This window comes from Myotis myotis, unplaced genomic scaffold (assembly GCF_014108235.1).
Source record: "Myotis myotis isolate mMyoMyo1 unplaced genomic scaffold, mMyoMyo1.p scaffold_m19_p_1, whole genome shotgun sequence".
Taxonomy (NCBI): Eukaryota; Metazoa; Chordata; class Mammalia; order Chiroptera; family Vespertilionidae; genus Myotis; species Myotis myotis.
This window is the reverse complement of record NW_023416313.1, coordinates 174,566,554-174,587,324: the sequence shown is the minus strand read 5'-3', so window position 1 is coordinate 174,587,324 and position 20,771 is coordinate 174,566,554. Positions and strand designations below refer to the sequence as shown.

At 44.0% G+C, this 20,771-nt stretch overlaps 1 protein-coding gene across 8 annotated transcripts in view; it reads left to right on the top strand.

The window, feature by feature from the left end:
• Window positions 1-20,771, top strand: part of ADAM10 (ADAM metallopeptidase domain 10) — a 167,818-nt gene that overhangs the window by 7,469 nt on the left and 139,578 nt on the right. For 4 of the 8 annotated variants that reach the window (XM_036302909.1, XM_036302882.1, XM_036302945.1 and 1 more), the window contains exons 1-2: window positions 8,878-9,069; window positions 10,567-10,740. The exons of 1 other annotated variant lie outside the window; for it this stretch is intronic. In XM_036302909.1, coding sequence (XP_036158802.1) covers window positions 10,626-10,740 — 115 coding nt within the window. In that variant the 5' untranslated portion in view covers window positions 8,878-9,069; window positions 10,567-10,625. Of the gene's footprint in view, window positions 1-8,877; window positions 9,070-9,401; window positions 9,482-10,566; window positions 10,741-20,771 lie in introns of those variants that run through there. 3 more of the 8 variants (XM_036302951.1, XM_036302960.1, XM_036302892.1) reach the window with 2 other exon arrangements.

Genomic DNA, 20,771 nt, shown 5'->3' with positions numbered 1-20,771 from the left:
CATATATAATTTTATCTAGCATTAGGTTATCAGATGTTATTTAAAATTCCTGTTTTCATAATACCAACAATTTGAAGGTCTTGAAGAATGATGGTTAGTTTTTCTAAATATCTTGATCTCAGTGAGCAAATACTAGTAAATAATAAACCATTTTTTTTCCTACTGAGATAAGACTTAGAAAATTGATTGAGGGTCATATCAATAAAAACTAACTTAGAGCCCTGTGGGCTTGGGTCAGTGGTTGAGCTGTGGACCTATGAACTAGGAGGTCATGGTTCAATTCCCTTTCAGGGTATGTGCCCAAGTTGTGGACTCGATCCCCAGGGTGGGGCATGCAGGAGGCAGCCGATCATTGAATCTCTGTCATCATTGATGTTTCTCTCTCTCCCTCTCCCTTCCTTTCTCAAATCAATTAAAAAAAAACCCCAAAAACCAACCAACAAAAAGCAAAAAACAACCCAACTAAGGTTTTTTTTTCTTTGAAGAATGGGTTATTAATAAAAACTATGCTTTTGAAATTAAGAAAATTGAAATGAAGCAATAAATTCAACAAGTTACATTTTTCTTAAAATGTTGGGAGATGACAGGTTCAGATATGAGAAGATGCCCATATCACAAGTCTGGGACCAGGCTCAAAATTTTGGCTGTTTTATTTTTTTCTATGGAAATTTCCCCAAGATGTACACATTTACGGTGTCCTTAATATGGGCTGAATTTAATATTTTCTTAAATGATTGAGGTTTAGTATAAGCGCAGCTGCTGCTGTTCTGGGTTCTGTTGTAGTTTTTATTTTTTCAGAAACAATTGAAATGGGCATTCTTGGTGATGGTTTTTCATTCCTCTAGTGTTAATAGTATTTCCAACTTTTGGGTTAGATTTCTTGGCTTTCTTGCAAACCTTGAGTATATCACCTTTTAATTTGTTATTTCTAATATATTTTCTATGGGGAAACTATAAATAATCATGCTTGACACATTTGTATGTAAAGTGGAATACATGAGCTTTAGGTAAGTTTTTTTGTTTTTTAATGTATATGTTTTGGCTTTATAGAGTTTAGTATTGAGTTTGCCCTATTCTTAAATTCTGAACAACTGGGATGATGATGTATTGTTTTGCTAGTTAAAGTGAGGCAAGGTAGAATGGAGAGAAGAAATTGATAAATAACCAGGAAGACCCAGAAAATAAAATGCCCAATCATTTGGTTGCCTGTAGATCATTTCCTAGATTTGAATCTTAAGTACTCTGATCTGAATCTAATATATTAGATTATTGATATTAAACATATCCTAAGATGTGCAGTTGTAACATTCTCTACAGGAGTGTAAGTTGTAAGTTAAGAAGTATTCTCTGTATTTAAAGGAAACATTAGGTGAAAGGTAGACAACAAAGGTTGCTGATACTGTGTTTTATTGTTAGTTTGCAGTGAGTAGCTGTTGTGTGTTACAGTTGGTTTGTGATTTGTATAAAGTTAAATTTCTAGTCTGTCTTTGAATTGTATCACAGTCTAATACAGCGGTTCTCAACCTGTGGGTCGCCACCCCTTTGGGGGTCGAACGACCCTTTCACAGGGGTCGCCTAAGACCATGGGGAAACACATATATAATTACATATTGTTTTTGTGATTAATCACTATGCTTTAATTATGTTCAATTTGTAACAATGAAAATACATCCTGCATATCAGATATTTACATTACGATTCATAACAGTAGCAAAATTACAGTTATGAAGTAGCAACGAAAATAATTTTATGGTTGGGGGGTCACCACAGCATGAGGAACCTTATTAAAGGGTCTCAGCATTAGGAAGGTTGAGAACCACTGTTCTAATAGAAAAATTTTGCCAAAGTCGGAGGTATAGTTTTGGGATGGTTTAGCTTAAAATACAGTCTACTAAAGGTCCAGTGCACAAAATTTGTGCATAGGATCCGTAGGCCTGGCCAACGATCAGGGCCACTCGGGGCCTTCCAGCTGCTAGCTGGGGCCTCCCTTCCCTGGATGCCGGCCGCTGGCCAGCGCCTTCTTTCATTCCACGCTGTCCCCTGGTGGTCAGTGCATGTCATATCGAGTGATAGAACTCCCAGTCTCCCAGTTGAACTCCTGTGGGGACACTTTGCATATTAACCTTTTTTATATATAGATAGATGTGGAATACCAAAAATGAAGTTTGTGTGTGTGGAAAGGTTTGGGTGCAGGAAAGCGGAATCAATGGACATAGCTGCTAACATGAAGTTTCAGTGAGGGGCCTATGTGGCCACTAATTGGGGAGACAAATTATAGGTATGAAAGGCTGTGGACAGAAAACACACAGTAATTTCCAGTCTGAGCCCCAAGTCACAAGGGCAGACACTAAAATTGTAGGAATTGATTTGCATTTGATCTGTTTTCACATAGGCATCTCAATGTGGCATGCTTGGGTAAAGAATCCCAGGTTTTTCTGTTGTTTTTTTGTTTGTGTGTGTATTTTTTTAAACGTGGAGTTGATTTATTTAATGATTGTTAGTGATTCTTCCAAGCAACTTAAAAAAAAATGATTATTCTGAATAAAAATACAGTAGTGGTAATTCTGTCTAGTTTAGCTGTCAATTTTTATATTGGGAAAAGGAAACAATGTTAAGGATAAATGGAAAAACTAATAGTCTTACTAGTTAGATTCCTATGAGGGTAGTAACATTGCTATCAGCAGTTTGAAAGCTTTTCCTTAGTACTGGTGGGGATAGTTCTGTCCTAGCTAGGTTGCAGGAAATAGCAGTACTGGGATCAGTTCTCAGGAATTTAGACTCCCTTTGATATTGGGTGAATTTATTCTGAAGCTACTACAATTCCAACTAAACAATGTGAGAATGTACAGTGAGAACATGCTCTTCAGTCATCAGAGTTTATTGTATTTCTGCAGCTAGTAGGAGTCACGGAGCCACATAGTTTTAGTTCTATTTATGTATTGTAATTGCAGTTGGAATGAGGATTTATTAAGCTGGAAGGACATCAGCCAGTTGGGGAAAGCTTTTTAGAGATATAAGGGAATGGCTTATAGTCTGATAAGATGCTTGTAAGTTCACTTGCCTGGAATGGAGAGTCCATGGCAGGAAATAAGAGGAAATGCTAACTGGGCCAGGATAACCAGGATTCTAATTATTCATATTTTAGATCATAGTAACTGTGACGTAGAGAGTATTATGGAATGTTGGTCGGAGTTCATGTTGAAGAGTTGGGATATGATACAATAAGGAATAAATAAGCTGCTTGATGAACTGGGTGATTGAGTCTTGCATTAGGTAGTGATTATAGAAATAAATTTAGAACAAATGACATGGAAGAAAAATTGGTAAAATTTGGCAAATGTTTAATGTGAAGATAAAATTTATTGAGGGCTCACTCGATTGTTGAATTTAGATCTTGTATGCTGTTGCATTGGAGGATATGGCTTAATAAAACTTAGAGGATTCAGTATCTGAAGTTGAAAATATCCAAGATTTTGAATTTAGATAGAAGGTTATAGGTTGGGATATGTGTTAGAGTCTGGGATTTTTTCCTGCTTACACGCTTATACTTTTGTTGGAGATTGGCTAAAACTTTGTACAGCCTTTCAGTAATCTGTGACTAGTCATTTGGGAAGCACTGCTCCAGATAGTTGGGAGATAAAAGTTTGGTGAATTTGGAGTGGAGGGGAGAAGTTAGATTTAATATATTAACAAGTAAGTGTATTCTTACTTACAAATATATAGTATATTTACTGTCCTTAAGTTGGAATTATACTCTTTAGTTCAAGAATATGCTTGATACTCTTGATTATATGTGAATTGTGAACTTTCTATTTCAGAGACAAAGAATGTGATCTTGAGATAAACGTACATATAAGGATTTGTGGAGCAGAATTTCTTTTCATTGATCTTTGTTTCTATTGATGATGGCAAAAGATATACACACATTTTGAGCTATAAACTTTGGATTTTGTTTTCAAAAGAATACAGATAGAATCCTACACTTATGTGTTGAGATATTAATTTGCTGTCTCATTTCCTAAGAGTTAAATGGGATGCTGAAGAGACTGTAAACTGCTATACAAATATTATTATAATTATGGTGTTTCCAGGCCTACTTTAGTTTGCAATCTGTTAGTTACAAAATCCATAATTCTTTCTCCACAATTTTATCACGTTTTAATATTAATTGTTCAATCTTTTAAAATGCCTGTTATTATGAATTTACATCATAGTATTTATGCAGTTTTGTGTCCTGTAAAATATTAACATGTAGCTGCCCTACCTGGTTTTGGCTCAGTGGATAGAGCATCGGCCTGCGGACTGAAGGGTCCCGGGTTCGATTCCAGCCAAGGGCACGTGCCAGGGTTGTGGGCTTGATCCCCAGCAGGGAGCGTGCAGGAGACAGTTGATCAATGATTCTCTCTCATCATTGATGTTTCTATCTCTCTCTCTCCCCCTCTCCCTTCCTCTCTGAAATCAATAAAAAATATATTTTAAAAAGAAATTAACATGTAGTTAAAATATATACCCAAAGCAGACACTAAAATATTCATAAGTAGTCTAGAGAAAGTTTTGGTTGTCACAATTGGAGGGATGCTACTAATAAAAGGGTAATACGCTAATTAGACCGGATATACCACATGTCTTCCAGATGTCCTTCCAGACAAAGCCATGGTAGCGGGGGCCAAGGCAGAGGCAATTAGGGGCTATCAGGCCGGCAGGGGAGAGCAGTTGGGGGTTATCAGGCTGGCAGGCAGAGGTGGTTAGGGGCGATCAGATCGGCAGGGGAGAACAGTTAGGGGTGATGAGGCTGGCAGGGGAGAGCAGTTAGGGACGATCAGGCAGGCAGGCAGGCAAAGGGGTTAGGGGTGAGCAGGCAAGCAGGCAGAAGCAGTTAGGGGTGAGCAGGCAGGCAGAGGGGTTAGGGGCGATCAGGCAGGCAGGCAGGCAGGCGAGTGGTTAGGAGCCAGCGGTCCCGGATTGAGAGAGGGATGTCTGAGGGGTCCGGATTGAAGAGGGTGCAGGCTGGGCTGAGGGACCCCACCCCCACACCCCCATGCATGAATTTCATGTACCAGGCCTCTAGTCTGTCTATAATAATAAAAGCGTAATACGTTAATTAGACTGGACAGCTGAATGACCTTCCAGATGAAGCTGCGGCTGTGAGGGCCAAGCCCCTTGCACGAATTTTGTGTATCGCGCCTCTAGTTATCAATAACACCTTTAGCAGAATTGTTTTATTTGCACATCCAGATTTCCTGGAAGGAGGCAGAGGCAGATGGTTTGGGATATAATATGGGAGAAGGATGAAGTAATAAGAGTGGGTTTAGGATGAAATTCAGGGTCTGGGGTAGAAAGGTGATGGATGCCTGGATCCAGAGTGTGTGTGTGTACTTAGGCTGGGTGAATGTCACAGTCCTTTATATGGGTTACTGTCTGTACTTGTGTCTACACTTTTTTGAAATGGTATAAAGGCATTTCAGATTACCATAGAAATCTACATCATGTACACATTTCCACCTTTGGACTTTTAAGTTGTATATCATAAGTCAGTGGTAGAAATTTAACACATTTGTAGGTTTTAATCATTGATGTTTTGTGTTCTTTGTGATTGATTTAGTTTATAATAAAAAAACTTTCACTTCTGAGTCAGCTAGCTTTATTTTTATTTCTTAGAGACTAGTTTATCTTGAAAAGTTGGTGTGTTGAAATATGCTTTTAATTATAGACACACCCTCTTATCTTGAACTTTTCCTTGTAACTGTTAGATATAGATATTCACTTGTAGAAAATGACTTGACTGGTTTCTAATGAAGAAATGGATACTGTGGCTTAAGCTTGAGGTCATGTTGTAGAAGTAGTGTTTCTAAGAGTGCAGTAAAATATTTTTTAAAATTGATTTTTAGAGAAAGAGGAAGGGCAAAAGACAGAGACATTGATATGAAAAATGAAACTTTGATTGGCTGCCTCCTGCATGCCATGCCATCTACCGAGGATCGGGTGGCAACCCAGGCATGTACTCTGACTGGGAATCAAACTGGCAACCTGGCAACCTTTGGTGCACGGGATGATGTTTAACCAACTGAGCCATACTATACACTTTTATGTTGGGGTAAAATGCTCTTGGTACCTAATTTTAAAATTATACAAGTGAAACATCTGTTGAAAACGGCTTTGATCATAAGGAGTTTTTCTGAGGAATAGAAATGTGCCAGCCTTATTACACATCCTCTCATTTATTGTAATTGAGTTTTTCAGTAAATAAGATCTATAATGTCAAACATTTTTACAGATTTTTCTCTCCTATTCTTAAGATTGTAGAATCAACTATTTTTTTAAAAAATATTTTTATTGATTTCGAGAGAAAGGAAGAGGGAGAGAGAGAAACATCAATGATGAGAGAGAATCATTGATAGGCTGCATCCTGCACTCCCCTTTCTGGGGTTGGAGCCTGCAACCTGGGCATATGCCCCTGACCAGAATCGAACCTGGGACCCTTTAGTCTGCAGGTCGATGCTCTCTCCACTGAGCAAAACCAGCTAGGGCAGAATCAGCTTTCTTTGACATAGAGAAAAAAATTAAGTTTATCCTATATAATAAAAGCCTAATATGCTAAGTATCCAACTGTTTGTTCGACCATTCGACCAGTCGCTATGACGTGCACTGACCACCAGGGGGCAGATGCTCCGAATGGTAGGTTAGCTTGCTGTTGGGCTCTGGCTGATCAGGACTGGGCGAGATGGGCAGGACACCACCGGGAGCCCTCCCGCAGTCCCTTCCTGGCTCCATGCACAGGTGGGGTCCCTCCGGCCTAGCCTGTGCCCTCTCGCAGTCTGGGACCCCTCAGGAGATGTCAGTGAGCCGGTTTCAGCCCAGTCCCCGCAAGCCAGGATTTGTACACTGAGCCTCTAGTTTGTTATCCTATCTAATAAAAGAGAAACATGGTAATTAGCTGTATGTCCACTACCCTTCCCATTGGCTAATCAGGGAGATATGCAAGTTAACTGCCAGCCAAGATGGTGGCCGGCAGCTAGGCAGCTTGAAGCTAACATGAGGCTTGCTTGCTTCAGTGACGGAGGAAACCAACGTTCCCCGCCTGCCTTGCCGGCCTCTGAGCTTGCAGTTTGAAACATTGTTACAAATATAGAAGCTAAGCAAAACCCCAGAAACCTGCTTTCAGCCAGCTGGGATCTCAGAGCTGGAGTTGAAATTGTGTTTTGATTATAGAACCCAAACAAACCAGATACCTGCTTTCAGCAGCAGGGGCCTCAGACTGGAGCCAGAGCTAAAGCTGGCCCAGAATAAAAAAAAAAGAAAAAAAGGATCGGTTGGGAGCTTCAGTCACCCGCCAGCCTGAAAACAGCCCTCAGCCCCTCACCCAGACTGGCCAGGCACCCCAGTGGGGACCCCCAAACTGAAGGGTGTGTGACCAGCTGCAAACAGCTATCATCCCCTCATCCAGGCTGGCAAGGCACCCAGTGGGGACCCCCACCCTGATCCAGGACACCCTTCAGGGCAAACCAGCCGGCCCCCACCCATGCACCAGGCCTCTATCCTATATAGTAAAAGGGTAATATGCCTCCCAGCACCGGGATCAGCGGAGCCGAGAGGCCTCCCGGCACCGGGATCAGCGTGATGGGGCAGCGCCCAAACCCCCTGATTGCCCTGTGGCTCTGTGTGTGACGGGGCGGGGCCACAACCTCCCTATCGGCCCTGCTCTGTTCGTGACAGGGGAAGGCGCCCCAACCCCCTGATCAGCCCTGCTCTGTGCCTGATAGGGGGGAGCTCCCCAACCCCCTGATCGCCCTGCGGCTCTGTGTGTGACAGGGTGCAGCGCCCCAACCCCCCCCCCCCCGCCCCCCCAATGGGCCCTGCTCTGTGCGTGACGGGGTAGAGCCATAACCTCCCCATCGGCCCTGCCCTGAGTGTGAGAGTGGCAGCGCCCCAACCCCCTGATCGGCCCTGCTCTGTGGGTGATAGAGGGTGGCACCCCAACCCCCCTCGCCCCCCAAGGGCTCTGCTTTGTGTGTGATGGGGTAGAGCCATAACCTCCCCTTCGGCCCTGCCCTGAGTATGACAGTGGCGGCTCCCCAACCTCTGATCGGCCCTGCTCTGTGGGTGATAGAGGGCGGCGCCCCAACCCCCTGATCCGCCCTGCTGTGTGTGTGACGGGGCGGTGCCCCAACTCCCCTATCGGCCCTACTCTGTGAGTGACAGGGGAGCTCCTCAACCCCCTGATGGGCCCTGCTCTGTGAGTGACAGGGGGGAGCTCCCCAACGCCCTGATGGGCCTTGCTCTGTGAGTGACAGGGGGGAGCCCCAACCGCCCTGATGGGCCCTGCTCTGTGGGTGCCAGGGGGCAGTGCCCCAACCCCCTGATTGGCCCTGCTCTGTGCGTGACAGGGGGTGGCACTGCAACTTCCCCATTGACCCGGCCTTGAGTGTGACGGGGTGGTGCCCCAACCCCCCAGTCGGCCCTACCCTGAGCGTGACTGAGGGTGGCATCGCAACCTCTCGATAGGCCCTGCTCTGTGCATGACAGGGGGCGGCACCCCAACTCCCCAATCAGTCCTGCTCTGAGCCCGAGCAGGGGCTGCACCTAGGAATTGGGCCTGCCCTCTGCCACCCAGGAGCAGGCCTAAGCCAGCAGGTCGTTATCTCCCAAGGAGTCCCAGACTGCGAGAGGGCACAGGCCGGGCTGAGGGACTCCCCCCCACCCCCGGGTGCACAAAATTTTGTGCACCGGGCCTCTAGTATAATAATATTTTGTATTCCACACAAAGATGATGACATTGACCCATCATCAGGAAGCTATTCTCTGATTGTTGATTGTATTATTCCCTGACGTTAATGTGATTTTCATTCTGTTTTTGCCCTATTTTTACTTTTAATTTAGATTGGAACGAAGATTGTAGGTTTTGGATTCAGGAGTTTGTTTGCAAGTGTTCCTGGGATGTAAGATGCTACCTACCCGTGGAATATGGAAAATAATCATAACTAGCTTGTGCTTATTGGACACTTATGTGCAAGGCACTATTCTTAGGGCATTTTGTGTATTAACTCAATATTTTTGCAATATCTCTATAAGGTAGGTTCTGTTATACTTATTTTACAAATAAGGGAGCAGATTCAGGGATGGTAACTTATTCAAGGTCAGAAAAGTCATATAGTTATTAATTGGGGAAGCCAGGAATTGAAAATTGCCTGTTCCAGAATTCATGCTCTTAAACACTATACTACCTCTTAGAAACATATCTCATGCTTTAAAAAGTATAATGAGATTGTCACATTCTGTCATTGTATGAAATATTGGATCATTTTACCAAGAGCATAATTAGGTTCTTTGTACCGATAGTATTTGAGCCATTTGACTTTTGGTTAGTCAAGTTCTTACAAGGTATTTTTGTTTTTTGACATTAGAAAATGTTTACGATCAAGTGGGGAAAGTACCTTATACTAGTAGAACATTTATGCACAATATCATTTCAGTTTTGTAATAGGTAAGTTTACATATGTATTCATTTTAAAAAAATTGAGGATAGTTACTAAATTTTTGGATGGTGAGGTGTAAGGTATGTCTTTATAATAATCACTTTTGTAATCAGGAAAAATAATTTTCTTTTAAGGCAGATTACTGTTAGTAAATGGTGACATTGAAAAATTACAGGAAATAAAAATATGGTTGGCCCTGTATATCTGTAGGTTTAGCATCTGCTAATTCAGCCAACTGCAGATTGAAAATATGAAGGGGGAAAAAAATCTCAGTAAGTTCTAAAACTTGAATTTGCCATGTACTGAGCACTATGCTGAATCCATGCAAATGAAGTGATGTGTAGCCATTCCCTTCTGTAGCTTATATGCAGATATACGTTATATGCAAATACTGTGCCATTTTATATAACATCTGTAGATTTTGTTTTTTTGCGGGGTCCTGGAACCAATCCCTATGGATACTGAGGGACGACTCTACTGTTCTCAGTTGTAAAAAGGGAGAAATCTAAGCTCTCTTAGGTTACATTTTTTTCTACTTCTTACACCTGCTGGTCATATTCCACTTGTGTATGTAGGTAATCTTTTGGTATTGCATTACTCCCCTCCCCCGGTGTTTCTTCTAAAATTTTAAATCTATTTTCTCCATCTTACAGGTGCAATCCAGTTATTATTCTACTAGTTTTACACATAGACATTTGCTTGATATACACTATGTTATACTTTTTGAAAGATTAGCAGTATGTATAGTTCAATTAACATTTGTACACCTTTCATTTCAATTTGTTAATGATTATCTTTTGCCATATTTGCTTTCTCTCTCTAATATGCTCAACACCCCCCTCACCCCCAACCATTTGAAAGTAAGTTGTACCCCTAATATTCAGTTTATTATGCATCTCATAAAGTTAAGGACATTGTCTTATATAAACAAGAAGATTATTTTCTGTTTAAGTTTGAAGGTGTTTAAATAGTCCATGAAGTTTGTAAGTACTAGGTATAATGTAAATTTGTTGTATGCTCTGTGAAGGCCAGATTTCTGGCAACTACAACTAAGGACCAGAATGTAAATGCTGTTGGTATGCATTATGTATAGGTATAATAAAGTAATATTAGAGAAAGGAGGAATCATTGGCCAAATAACCACACTGCAGGATGGAGCTATCTATAATAATAACAGCATACTACGCAAATCGACTGAACGGCCGAACAGCAGACCTATCGTCCAGACGACCACACTATGACACACACTGGCATCAGGCCAGCCAAGGCAGGTGTAATGTGATTCATTGGGGGTTGGCCTTGCCATCGCCCCATGATCGCCCCACAGAGGGAGGCCTAGGCCACTGGCCGGTGAGGTGATTGGTTGGGGGGGCTCTGCGATGGATTGCCCCAAAGAGGGAGGCCCAGGCCACTGACCAGAGGCTGTGGTGGGTGGGCGGAGCCTCCCTCTGTGGGGCGATTGATCATGGGGCTCCCGGACTGCGTAAAATGGCACAATCTTCTATATATATAAAAGCCTAAGCATCCGTTACCACCCAATGACCGGAATGACCGTTGGGGCAGAAGCTCAACGCAGGAGCTATCCCCTGGTGATCACTGTACTCCCACAGGGGGAGTGCCGCTCAGCCACAAGCCAGGCTGATGGCTGTTGAGTGCAGCAGTGGTAGTGGGAGCCTCTCCCGCCTCTGTGGCAGTGCTAAGGATGTCCGACTGCGGCTTAGGCCTGCTCCCCAGGCATCCCCCCGAGGGCTCCCAGACTGCTAAAGGCCGCAGGCTGGGCTGAGGGACACCCCTCCCAACCCAGTGCACCAATGTCATGCACTGGGCCTCTAGTAACATATAATAGTATTGAAGTTATCACATCAGTATGACCTCTTAGGATTAAGATGTTAATAAGGATGAGCCTAGCTCAAGAAGATGATAAGGTAGAGGAAAAAAAATCAATAATGTTTCAAATGGAAAGATATTCGGCACATAGATAAACTTGAGTTATCTAGAAATTTTTCTCAGTGGAAGCTGTCATTTTCCACTGATGTCAGATTACTAACATCATACTGTACTCTAGGTTAAATGTATTTTATTTTCATCATTGTCAGGTAACAGATCTATTTGTCCATTGTTAAAAACTTAATATGAGAATGTCTCCAGTGGGTATTCTATTCTTTATTAGAAGGGATAAAAGGAGTTATAGATTGCTGTCCTTTGAGTCCTTCCATGTTATTCATTTTGCCCTGCATGGGTAATAAACTCCAGGTCTATATTCAGCATCAGAACACGAATTTTTTGTTTTCTTCCTGATTGTTGTTTTGTTTTTTATTCCTAGATTTGTCGGCTATATTTCCTTCCACACAAACCTACTTCATGTAAATAAAGAAGTTAGAGAAAGAAAATAGTCTGTGTTATGGAACACAATTCATCTGTTAATTTAAATGGCAACAGACCTTTGGAAAAGTAGTTTTTGTACCTGTGTTTAACTTATTAATTGCTTTAAATAACCCCTAATATGGTGTTGACCCCCATATTTTTATCTCCAGTCCTTGAATTCCAGACTCCTGTATCCCAACTGCATCTCGAGTTAGATGTCTAATGGGCATTTCAAACTTACCATGTCCAAAACAAACCCCTGATTCCCTTACCAGAGGTTCTCAACCTGTGGGTCGCGACCCCTTTGGCGGTTGAACGACCCTTTCACAGGGGTCGCCTAAGACCATCCTGCATATCAGATATTTACATTACGATTCATAACAGCAACATTACAGTTATGAAGTAGCAACGAAAATAATTTTATGGTTGGGTCACAACATGAGGAACTGTATTTAAAGGGCCAGAAGGTTGAGAACCATCCCCAGTCTTTTGTCCTATAGTCTTTCCCATCTCAGTAAGTGGGAGCTCAGTTCTTCAGTTGACAAAAACTTGGAGTTATTCTTGATTCCTGTCTTTCTCTCATACCACGCAAATCCTGTTAGCTTCTCCTTCAAAGTATATGAAGATTTTGATGAATTCTCACTAGCTCCACTGCTAACTACCCTGATTGACACAGCCAGCATCCATCTCACTTTAATTACTGTAAAAACTGCTAAATGTTCTCCATGTTTTCTTGTTCTCCCAGTCTCTTCTCAGTGTAGCAGGCAGTATGATCCTGTTCAAAAGCTACTTGGTCAAAATCATCTACTGGAAAATTATATAGATTAAATTGGTTAAAGTGGTAAATTTTATGTTATGTGAATTGTACCTCAATAAAGCACATAATAACAAAATAAAAAATTAGTAAAACCCCATCATCCAGCAGCTTAGTACAGGGTGTCCCTAAAAATGTATACACACTTTGAATAATTATTAATTCCAATGGGTTAAATCTGAAAAGAAAGAAACATGAATTGCTTTGTCAGCTGTTAAAAGTGTGTACATATGTTTTTGGGACACCCTATATTAAAATTTTTTGAAAAATATGTTTTTATTTCAGAGAGAGGAAGGGATAGAAACATCAGTGATGAGAGAATCATTGATTGGCTGCCTCGTGCACGCCCCCCCTACTGGGAATTGAGCCAGCAACCCAGGTATGTTGCCTGATGGGGAATTGAACTATGACCTCCTGATCCATAGGTTGACGCTCAACCACTGAACACATTGGCCAGGCATGGGATATCCTATTTATAATAATAAAAGTAATTAGACCAGATGTCCTTCCGGATGACCATCTGGATGAAGCTGGGGCTGCGAGGGAAGCCCGGGTCCCGGGTGCCAGAGGGAAGCCGGTGCCGGCAGCCAGGGAAGGAAGGCCTACTCTTGCATGAATTTCGTGCATTGGACCTCTAGTGTTTTAAGAAAAAGCCAAAATACTTAATAGTGGCTTCCATGACCCTACATGATATATATGTACACATCCTCATAGGGCCTGTACTGTTTTCCTTCTTGTTCGTTTCTGAAATAGTGGTAAAATACACATAACATAAAATTTACCATCATGACCATTTTGTAAGTGTGCAGTTCAGTAGCATCAAGTACTTTAACTTTGCTCAAATGTTAGTAAGGGCTTCCTGTTACGTCATGTAAAAATACTAACTCCTTCCTTTGCACATTCTCTCTGCTTACCCTGCAATGACCCTCTTATAGCCATACCAAATTATTTACTTGTTTGTTTCATTGTCTTCCTTTTCTAGAATAAAGCCTCATTAGGTCAGTAACTTTGTTTTGTCCACTGCAATACTCCCAGTGCCTAAAACAACATCAAGCATATAATAAAGTGCCATTATGTATGTGTTGAGTGAATAGATTACTGTACTAATCATTTTACTTTCTGGAAAGTCTGGAAATACTCAGCTTCTAAATCTTTTTACTTGACTATTTTTGTCCCTCACCTGAGGATATGCTTTTTATTGATTTTAGAGAGAGAAACATCAATGTGAGAGAGAAACATTGATCAGTTGTCTTCCGTAAGTGCCCTGTAATCCAGGTATGTGTCCTGACCAGGATTCGCACCTGCCACCTTGTGGTATATGGGACGATGCTCCAACCAACTCCATCATACTAGCTAGGGATTTTTTTAAGTATATTTTATTGATTTTTTACAGAGAGGAAGGGAGAGAGATAGTCAGAAACATTGATGAGAGAGAAACATCAATCAGCAGCCTCCTGCACACCTCCTACTGGGGATGTGCCCGCAACCAAGGTACATGCCCTTGACCGGAATCGAACCTGGGACCTTTCAGTCTGCAGGTCGACGCTCTATCCACTGAGCCAAACCGGTTTTGACTAGGGCATTTTAATTGACTTTAATATGGAATGAAACTATTATTTTTGTCAGTGTATTTGTTTTGCTCATTGAGTATTTTTATATGTCCTTGTAATTTAAAAATTAGGTAGGTTGAGTGAGTTAGAATTTTCTCTATAAAAATTAAGTTACTTTTTTCAACTACTATGTGTTCTTACTTAAAAAATGTTATTTTTAAAGCACTTAACCATTGTCATTCACTGTAAAAATTGAATTAAAAGAAATATAGAATATTTCCATGGTTTTCTGATTACCTATATAATAAAACCCTAAGCGACCGTTATGGAGGAATGACCAGAATGACCGGTTGCTATGATGCGCACTGACCACCACGGGGCAGGTGCTCAATGCAGGAGCTGTCCCCTGGTGGTCAGTGCGCTCCCATAGTGGGAGTGCTGCTCAGCCAGAAGCCGGGCTCATGGCTGGTGAGCGCAGCGGTGGTGGCGGGAGCCACTCCTGCCTCCGCTGCAGTGCTAAGGAGCACCAAGTTGAGCGATAAGGAGCAGTGAGCAGGCAGGCGGTAAGGAGCGGGGGGTCCTGGACTGTGAGAGGGATGTCCGACTGCTGGCAGGCAGACATCCCTTAAGGGGTCCTGGACTATGAGAGGGTGCAGGCGGGCTGAGGCCCTGCCCCCCTGCACTGGGCCTCTAGTCTATCTTATATAATGAAAGTCTAATATGCTAAATGTCGAGTCGTCCGGTTGTCCGTTCAACCAAAGCGTAACATGCTAGTGATATGCTAAGGCCACTCAGCTGTTCCCTATGATGTGCACTGACCACCAGGGGGCAGACAGTCGACCGGTCGACCAGTTGCTATGACGTGCACCAACCACCAGGGGGCAGACACTCAGTGCAGGAGCTTCCTGCTGGTGGTCAGTGCGCTCCCACAGGGGGACCACCGCTCACCCAGAAGCCAGGCTCACTGCTGGTGAGCGCAGCAGTGGTGGCAGGAGCCTCTTCCGCCTCCGCGGTAGTGCTAAGGATGTCCAACTGATGGCTTAGGCCCGCTCCGGCCCACTGAGTTGGACATCCCCCGAGGTTCTCCTGGACTGTGAGAGGGTGCAGGCCAGGCTGAGGGGACACCCCCCCTCCCCCCACCCCCCCGTGCACTGGACCTCTAGTATCCTATATAATAAAACCGTAATATGCAAATCGACTGAGCGGAAGAACAACCGGTCGCTATGACAGGCACTGACCATCAGGGGGCAGACGCTTAATGCAGGAGCTTCCCCCTGGTGGTCAGTGTGCTCCCACAGGGGGAGCGCCCCTCAGCCAGAAGCCGGGCTTGCTGCTCCTTAGCACGGCCTTGGAGGTAGGAGTGCTCGCCAGCCGTGAGCCAGGCTTCTGGCTGAGCAGTGCTCCCACTGTAGGAGTTCACTGACCACCAAGGGCGGACATCCCTCAAGGGGTCTCGGACTGCAAGAGGGCCCAGGCTGAGCTCAGGGATCCTCCCTCCCCACCCAGGGCATGAAAGTCATGCAACAGGCCTCTAGTGTGTGCGTGTGTGTGTGTGTGTGTGTGTATATATATGGTGCTGGGAGGCATATATATATATATATATATATATATATATACACACACACACACAATATATATATATACACACACACACACACACACACACACACACACACACACACACAATTCTAGAGGCCCAGTGCACAAAAATTTGTTCACTCGGGCGGGAGGGGGTGTCCCTCAGCCCGGCCTGTGCCCTCTCGCAGTCTGGGACCCCTCGGGAGATAACGACCTGCTGGCTTAGGCCTGCTCCCGGGTGGCAAAGGGCAGGCCCAATCCCTAGGTGCAGCCCTGGTTGGGCTCAGAGCAGGGCTGATTGGGGAGTTGGGGCGCCGCCCCCTGTCATGCACAGAGCAGGGCAGATCAGGAGGTTGCGATGCCACCCTCAGTCACGCTCAGGGTAGGGCCGATTGGGGGGTTGGGGCATCGCCACCTGTCACGCACAGAGCAGGGCCAATTAGGGGATTGGAGCGCTGCCCCCTGTCACTCACAGAGCAGGCCCATCAGGGCGGTTGGGGCTCCGTACCCTGTCACGCACAGAGCAGGGTCAATCGGGGTTGGAGAGCTCCCCCCGTCACGCACACAGCAGGGCCCATCAGGGGGTTGGGGAGCTCCCCCCTGTCACACACATAGCAGGGCCCATCAGGGGGTTGAGGAGCTCCCCCGTCACTCACAGAGTAGGGCTGATAGGGGAGTTGGGGCACCGCCCCCTGTCACACACAGCAGGGCGGATCAGGGGGTTGGGGCGCCGCACCCTGTCACACTCAGGGCAGGGCCGATCAGAGGTTGGGGCGCCGCCACTGTCACACTCAGGGCAGGGCCGATGGGGAGGTTATGGCTCTACTCCGTCACACAGAGCAGGGCCTGTGGGGGGCGGTTGGGGCATCGCCCTCTATCACCCACAGAGCATGGCCGATCAGGGGATTGGGGCGCCGCCCTCTATCACCCACAGAGCAGGGCTGATGGGGAGGTTATGGCTCTACTCCGTCACACACAGAGCAGGGCCCGTGGGGGGGGGGTGGTTGGGGCGCCACACCCTGTCACAGACAGAGCAGGGCCGATTAGGGGGTTGGGGCGCCGCACCCTGTCACACACACAGCAGGGCCGAACAGGGGGTGGGGCGCCGCAGCCTGTCACACACAGAGCTGCAGGGCGATCAGGGGGTTGGGGAGCTCCCCCCTATCAGGCACAGAGCAGGGCTGATCAGGGGGTTTGGGCTCCTTCCCCTGTCACGAACAGAGCAGGGCAGATAGGGAGGTTGTGGCCCCGCCCCCTGTCACACACAGAGCCGCAGGGCGATCAGGGGGTTTGGGTGCTGCCCCTTGTCACGCTGATCCCAGTGCCAGGTGGCCTCGCGGCTCTGCTGATCCTGGTGCTGGGAGGCATATTACCCTTTTACTATATAGGATAGAGTCCTGGTGCACGGGTGGGGGCCGGCTGGTTTGCCCTAAGGGTGTCCTGGATCAGGGTGGGGGTCCCCACTGGGGTGCCTGGCCAGCCTGGGTGAGGGGCTGAGGGCTGTTTTCAGGCTGGCGGGTGACTGAAGCTCCCAACTGCTCCTTTTTTTCTTTTTTCTTTTTTATTCTGGGCCAGCTTTAGCTCTGAGGCTTGGCTCCAGCTCTTAGGCCTTAGCTGCTGAAAGCAGGTATCTGGTTTGTTTGGGTTCTATAATCAAAACACAATTTCAACTGCAGCTCTGAGATCCCAGCTGGCTGAAAGCAGGTTTCTGGGGTTTTGTTTAGCTTCTATATTTGTAACAATGTTTCAAACTGCAAGCTCAGAGGCCGGCAGCGGCAGGCGGGGAACGTTGGAGTCCTCTGTCACTGAAGCAAGCAAGCCTCATGTTCGCTTCAAGCTGCCTGGCTGCTGGCCGCCATCTTGGCTGGCAGTTAATTTGCATATCTCCCTGATTAGCCAATGGGAAGAGTAGCGCAGATACGGCTAATTACCATGTTTCTCTTTTATTAGATAGGATATGGAATTTATTTCATACCATTGAGACTCTAAAAATCATTATTGACTTTTACCTGAGTGTTTTTTTTCAGTTACACATAATTTAAAAAGAGGTAGGGACTGGAAAAACAAAACAAAAGACAAAAGTAAAGGTATCAATACTAGCTTATTATATACCATCCATAAGCCTGTAAATTCACTTTCACATTATCTCTGGACTCGTTTAACATTGTTTCCGTATATATAAAAGCCCAGCGACCCGAATGGCCAAACCACTGGAACCATCAGTAGCTATGATGTGCACTGCAGCAGCCAACTGGCCTAATCTGGGCCCCGATTGGCTCCCCACCTCCCGGGCCAGCCAACCACCCGCAGCCCCTCCCCCCTACTGTCCCCTCCCCCAGTTGGCCCCCAACACTCCGATCGGGGGTGGGGCTGGCCGGCCAACCTCCCACAGCCCCTCCCCCCTGCTGACCTGGCCTGATAGGCCCCCATTGGGGTGGTCCAGCTGGACCCCACCTGTGCACAGATTCGTACACTGGGCCTCTAGTATCCAATAAAATTTACTATGTTGTTAAAAACCCATTTCATTTTGGAGTAAATTTAGAATCACAGAATGTTAGAGCTAAAAGGAACTTTTGTAGTCTTTGGTGGGTCACTTAACCTCGCTGTGCCTGACCTTGAAATTAATTATACTTGCCCTATATGGTTATTATGAGGGTTAAATGAGATAATATATTGGTTAATTAGTTTAGCCATAATTTGCCGAATTCTTACTTCTTATGTGCTGTCCACTATTCTAAGTTCTTTATTAATTAATTAAATTTATTTAACATTATTTGGTACAGGTATTGCTATTTCTCAGGCGGCACAGAGAAATAAGTAAATTGTCCAAGATGATTCAACTAATAAGTGACAAAAGTGGGATTCTAACCCATGATGTTTACTTCCACTTATAAATAAATGAAATGCTTGGTAAACTGTTGGAACATAAACTAAGATGTTGACCATGTACTTTCATGCTTATTGAAAAACTTAGTTGCTATAGGGATGTGAGAGTTATAACTGTCTGGAAAGTCATGCAAAATGGTTATGAAAGTTGCATGAATAGTTGCAAAAATAAATAAAAAATAAATGCACTCATAGCGTTAGTAGAAGATTTAAAAACCATATCTAGTAAATAAATCTATAATTTATTTTTAATTGATTGGACTTTGCAAATGCTTGCTTGGCCTGTTAGAAATTCTGATACTTCTTGAGTATCATAGGATCACATATTTTCTTTTTTTTTTTTTTTTTGCTTAAAGTATTACAAAGGACATATTTTCTGATGATTGATTAATGGCTCTCATCAGCTTTCTTTGTGAATACAAATGAAAATGGAATTTCTATGAAATATTGGGTGGATTCATCAATTCTTACAGCAGACATTTATTGAGCATGCTTTCTGACTGTTCTAGGTACTGAGGTACATCATTGAACAAAACAACATCCTTGTTCTCATGAAACATATTTTAGTGGTGGAGGGATATATGTCAATGAAAAATAATATGAAGAAAGTTAAAGCAGATATTGAATGAGAATGATTGGGACAATATGCTTTTAGATAGAGTGATCAGAGTAAGCTTCTGATGAGATTGACTAGATATTAGAATAAATATAGCAGCTAACCCTGCTTTGGGGAAGATGTTCTAGGCAGAGGGACAATAAGGAGAGTAATGTGGGTGTAGCACACAGTAAGGGGAAAGTGGTAGAAGATAAGGTGAGACAGATACAGAGTTGAGTGGGGGAATGGAGTCCCTGTTAAGGATCATGTTCAGCCTTGTAAGCCATGGTTAGGACTCCGGGAATTGGGAAACCTTTGAAAGGTTTTCAGCAGAGTAGTGACACGATACGACTTTACTTGAACATTACTCTGGGTGCTGTTTGACAAATAGACTATAAGGGGCAAGAGTGGAAGCAAAGAGGGCTTATTTGCCATGGTTTTTGACTGTCCAGAGCCTTCTGACCCTTGCTCTGTTTGGCCCATTTTCAGCCTTATGAGTTCCATCTCCCTAATTCTGATTCCCAGCCTTTCATTTGCAACTAGGACACTGGCATGTAAAATGGTGTTCTGAACTAGGCTCCTCTAATCAGAAACATCACTGTAGACATGGATTCTGAACTGAGCAGACATGTTTGTTAAAGTTTTGCCAGAATGCATCTTTCAGACAATTAAGAAATATTTTTTCCTGTATTTCTGGTACAATGGTGACATTGGAGGGGCAGAGCAGTGTTGGTGTTTTCACATGAAGTTTTGGGGTATTATGGTATATACTACTGGCTTCTGGGGACACCTGACTAGTCTTAATGAAGTAAAAGTGATAGAGGTTCCAGTATTATTGTCAAGTAATAGAATATTACTTCAAGTAGGAGAATATTTTATGAGAATTGAATATTATAATGGAGAATGCTTTAGTAATTATGGAAAAAATCTAAAGATTCTGGGTCAAATTTCCTTTGTAGGATTTGCAGGGAACACAAAACCTTGTATTCCTATTTGTGTCTGGTACTACTTTGATATTATAGAAGCAATGATATTGTTAGTATTAGGGCATATGTATTTTTGGATTGATGGAACTTGGGAGAGTCTAGCAGGTAACAGCATCAGGAATAGAGTAGTTGATTAGGAATTAGAGTAGACAAGTATGCAGCTTTGAACTAGGGAATCAGGAAGATCTGTAACAAGAGGAGAATAAGTATAAAGGTGAGTAGATCAGAGGTCAAGCTCTGTTCAGATAGAGTTGAGATGGGTGAATATTTAACTGCATCTGTGAAATTTGATGATAGAGCTGCATTCTCCTCCTATTTCTTGTGCTTTTGACTGGTTGCTAGAGTATAAGAACAAATCTCAATTGAGTAGGTCCAGACTCTGCATGTGAGAACAGGCAGTTTTGTGGTGTCTGACTGAGCTAAGTAATGCAAGACTTGGAGATTGGCATGGATTCCTGTAGAGTAAACTGTGCCAATTTCAGTCACTAGCTGTGGAAATCAAGGGTATACATACATATATTTTTG